A 5,000-nucleotide genomic window follows, 5' to 3' on the forward strand; every position below is an offset into this window, starting at 1 on the left:
GAGAAGCAGTCTTCACAATTAATGTTGACTGTTACTGCAACACAAAACATTTCTAAGTAAAATGTGCTTATAACGAGGCACTACTCAGCCCAAACTACCCCTCAGTCTTAACGGCCCAAACTACCCCTCAGACATAACGGCCCAAAGTACCACTCAGACTTAACGGCCCAAACTACACCTCAATCATAACAAACCAAACTACCACTCAGACAAAATGGCCCAAACTACCCCTCAGACATAACGGCCCAAAGTACCACTCAGCCATAAAGGCCCAAACTACACCTCAATCATAACAAACCAAACTACCACTCAGACATAACGGCCCAAACTACCACTCAGACAAAATGGCCCAAACTACCACTCAGACATAACGGCCCACACTATCACAAGTAAAATGCAGAGGTTAACGCATTCTCACCAGCTGCCCAGTATGGAACACACTAGCCTCGCTGACAAGCAGCTTGTCAGTGGTCCAGTGCCGCCTGTTTTCCGTCTGTTAAAGAGCTCCGTCTGCTTGGTCCACTGTGGGTGATGACACAGGAGAGCAGCCGTCTGCTCCTCTGGTAACATACAGCACAGTATTTCAATCCAGCAATCACTGGTAGCCATTGGCCAGGATGTTTGATTGGTTGCCATTGGCCGTGCAGTGCAGGTGTGTGAACACATTCTTGAGTGTTTCTGAGAAGTGTGTCATTAGTTTATCACATTGCCTGGTGTAATGGAATCAGACCAAAACTAGGGGCAAATAATTACAGTTTTTTACAACTGCTAAAATGCATTTGTCCAATCTGTAGTCACATTTTCAAAACTCTGAACACAGTGGACACAACAGTTTTCAGTGGCTATACAATTAGCACAATTCATGTTGTTTTGGCACAAAATGCAGTCATTTTACATGTTTCTATAATGCTTACATTTTCTATACACACAAGGTTATCCAATAACAAAATTCTGGATCATTTTTGTCTTATTTACAATTGCTTGTACACAGCATGTCAAAAATGAAAACCTAAGGTTCAAAACCTTAAATATTGTATAAATTGCAAAGTTCTGCAAAAACAAAGGCAGCTGAAAAGCTATTACTGTAATACATATTTTTGCACATATAGATCAATGAAATAAAATGAAGTACAGTAATATACCAGTGAGGAGCAAATATAACAATTTGTCCTGCAATCTCAAGTGCTGGTTTGGTCCTTCACAAATGCCAGATTGGTCCCTATAACAGTGACCTCCTTCTTTCATTTTTGAATGACCTCTAACAACAACTGGTTTCAGAAGCAGAAAGGGAACAGGTGGGAGGAAACACGAGGACATTTGTGATGTGACAGTGTAGCATTCTGTCATTCTCATGACCAAATGTCCCTCCTGGATGCAATAGATCCCGGCTGCAGAGACATTTCAACTGAAGATTTCTTTGTATATGTGTATTTTTACACATATGGGACCATGGCTAATTATGTTTACAATTATGGTAATAATTTTTTGGGTTAGGCCACAATTTACAGTAATGTCCCTAATACAGTAAAATATAACCTTTACTGCTAAACTGTTACTGACTCTTTTTTTGTCTAATCTACATCCCATATAGTACCTAACAGTAAATATCACTCATTGTGTAGACATTATGTTGCCCAAAATGTACATTTGAGTCCAAATGAAGCGGATTACAGTTACTGTATACAGTTACTGTATAATGTCTGTTGGTTGCTGGGAGAGAGTAAATATTACATGTAATACTGTTTCTATATTGCCATCAAATGTTAGTTTTTTTTACAGTGGTTGTACAGTGAGTGACTATGATAATCTCGAATAGAGAATCTGTGCTAGTGTTTCAAAGAATGATTGGATACTGAACCAGGTTTGCTGTGTTTTAACAAAGTTGGTGTATATAAACAAAAACTTTGTTTGCGTGAAATGCAGAGTTGGTATTTAGTTAAGAAAATGTGTTTTTGAACAGAATATTAACTATTTGGCTATTTGTATGAAATAAATGTGTTGCTGTGTTTAGAGTTTTGAAAATGTATCTCAAGTATTGGGAAACGCATGTTAGCAGTTGTAAAAAACTGTAATATATCTAAATAATTAATATAATAATAATTTAAAAATTATATTATTTGTTATTGGGTTATTTAATTTATATTTTATATATTACATTATATGTAAATGATAGTGGTGTTAGATATAGTGTGATGTAGTGGAGTTAATCCAAACCCTCTCTAAACTACACTCTAAACTACACTCTTCACCTTCAGCAGAGTCACTTGTGTAGCCAATCAGCAATAGCAGCTTCAGTGTGAAATTTTTATTAATTATCTCCCAGTGTGGGTTGAATAATATTATGGTCACACACAGAGGCCACAGGACATAGGACAGGACATTTGAGCTCCAGGTGGCCTCTGGCAGCACTAGCTGGAAGTCATGCCATATTGTCAATGTCCAGTACTACTGTGTCCTGTCCTACGGCGCTCTGTCCTACAGTGTCTTGTCCTATGGTGTCCTGTTCTACAGCGGTGTGGGAAGACCAGAACTCACTCACAGGTTTACCAGCAGCCCAAACACAACTTATTATCTCCCTGTGCAGGAAGGAGAGGAGAATGTCTCATTAGTGCTGTGTCAACATCAGCGTTATTGAAAGCAAGGGTGGAAAAACTCCTGAGGCGATCGATTGTTTTAAGCTTCACTTCGTTTGCTTCTAATGATGTGTGGAACTGACCTCATGTCATAGCCTCTTCAGGGGTGTGTGTGAGGAAGAGCGAGGAAGAGGAGTCCTCTGGCGGGAGGACTGGGCCCACTGCCTCCCCTTCGTAGAGCAGCAGGTCAGTCCTCCCCACAGGGCTGTTTGTTCAGACAGATGCTCTGTGTGAAGGAGTCACCTGCCGATACCCAGAAACCTCCATGATGGATGATTGGAGGAGATGAGAGACATCAGACAGCCTGCAGGACAGTAGAGAAAACAGCCCTGCAGGACAGTAGAGCAAACAGCCCTGCAGGACAGTAGAGCAAACAGCCCTGCAGGACAGTAGGATAAACCAACCTGCAGGACAGTCAGCGGCCCTGTAGGACACTAAACAGCCCTGCAGGACAGTAGAGCAAACAGCCCTGCAGGACAGTAGGATAAACCAACCTGCAGGACAGTCAGCAGCCCTGTAGGACACTAAACAGCCCTGCAGGACAGTAGAGCAAACTGTCCTGCAGAACAGTAAAGCAAACAGCCCTGCAGGAAAGTAGGATAAACCAACCTGCAGGACATTCAGCAGCCCTGTAGGACACTAAACAGCCCTGCATGACAGTAGTGCAAGCAACCCTGCAGGGCAGTAAACAGCCCAGTAGGACAGTAAAAAGCCCTGCTGCTGCTGCTGTTGTTGATATTATTATTATAGCTGAAATCCACTCCTCTAGCCATGCTTGTAGCAGTACAGTGTGCAATAGTAAATGATACTAAAGTACATTACACACTCCTATCAACACTATTGTTAGGACACTATCGTTAGGCAGGACCAGCCCTGTGTTTTATTTTAAAGACCTTCTAAACCACATAAATTCAACAAGCCATTTTGTCAATTGCAGTTTAATGGTTAAGGTATGTTTTCTGCATTATCTGGGTTTGCCACTGGTTAATTCTTATCTTAGTGTCACCCACAATAATGTATCTGATTCTGGGAGTCCCCCTGTTCACCCCCAGCATGTCATTCTTGTCCAACGCTGTGACCCATTGTCCATATAACACTGTAACCCTGCTCTTCTGCACACAGTGTGGAATGGGTGTGGCAGAGTTTGGTGAGTGTGAGGATTGCAGCTTCAGCCTTCCGTCTGGGTTTCTAGCTTGTTTTGATGGAACTGAAATTTCTGTTCTAGAATCCGGTTTTCCTTTTTGATGTCACAGCGTTCCATGTTGTTTCATCCTGTGTGTGTTCACACTCACCAGTTACAGCAAATCTTTATGAATGAGATCTGTTATTTGCACTCCGCTAGCAACACGGAGCGGGTGGTTCCACTGCGTGCTGCTTTCAGAGGGAAAGTGCAGACAATATTTTACCTTGTTTCAGCTGATCTCAAAGGATGGAATATATTTGTGTAGTGGCCTTTAGAAATATTGCTGCTTTGCAAATAAATCAATACCTGTGCTGGGGCTGATGGATTTACCCCCCCTCCCTCCCCCTCTCTCTCACAGCCTACAGCACTTTCTACATCGTGGGCCTGGTCTTGTCCATGCAGATTCCATTTGTTGGATTCCAGCCTATCAGGACCAGTGAGCACATGTCTGCGGCTGGTAAGCCCCTCCCTGCACACCTGGGTTGGTCGGTATGTGGTGACTGACAGGATTTTTGTATGAAGTCCATTGAAATTTCGGTCTAAGTGACTTACTACAAGTGTGAGCTGGATAGATAGCAGACAACTACATGATCATTGACTTAAATGGAATGATTAGAGCAGTAGATGTGGATTCCACACACACTTGGTGCTGTAGTGAAGCTGTGAGTGGTGATGCTGTGAGTGGTGATGCTGTGAGTGTAGTATCTGTACTGTTTAATCTGCTTCATCACTCTCTTAATTAAGAGTGACTACTACAGTGTATACTGCATCTACACCTCCCCATTAGTGAGAGATCCTCCTCCATCTGACTTTGAGATTCAAGGAGATGTGCTAAACTCCGCCTCCATCTGGCTTTATCCTTCATTGAACTGTGCTCAGATCTGCCTCTGCTGTGTGACTCCGCCCTCCCAGGCCTCCCTGTTAGATGGATGGAGCAGATGGGAGTGCTGTGTGACTCCGCCCTCCCCAGTGCTATGTGACTCCGCCCTCACAGACCTCCCTGTCTGGGGTTTAACATTCTCTTGGGTTTTCCTGAAATACACATCTGTGGTGGTTTTGCAGGGTAAATGTAAAACACCTACAGAAGCAGATTTTGGAGCCATTGTAGAGTCGGATGGAGGGAGTGGTGGAAGATGGAGGGAGTGTTGGAGGATGGAGGGAGGTATAAACTGAGTGTTACACTT

At 42.9% G+C, this 5,000-nt stretch overlaps 1 protein-coding gene across 3 annotated transcripts in view; it reads left to right on the plus strand.

The window, feature by feature from the left end:
• Nucleotides 1–5,000, plus strand: part of LOC143514711 (dolichyl-diphosphooligosaccharide--protein glycosyltransferase subunit STT3B-like) — a 172,611-nt gene that overhangs the window by 152,570 nt on the left and 15,041 nt on the right. For all 3 annotated transcript variants that reach the window (XM_077006237.1, XM_077006238.1, XM_077006239.1), the window contains exon 6: nucleotides 4,175–4,273. In XM_077006237.1, the coding sequence (XP_076862352.1) occupies nucleotides 4,175–4,273 (99 nt within the window). The remainder of the gene's footprint in view (nucleotides 1–4,174; nucleotides 4,274–5,000) is intronic.

Source organism: Brachyhypopomus gauderio, chromosome 5 (assembly GCF_052324685.1).
Source record: "Brachyhypopomus gauderio isolate BG-103 chromosome 5, BGAUD_0.2, whole genome shotgun sequence".
Classification (NCBI taxonomy): Eukaryota; Metazoa; Chordata; class Actinopteri; order Gymnotiformes; family Hypopomidae; genus Brachyhypopomus; species Brachyhypopomus gauderio.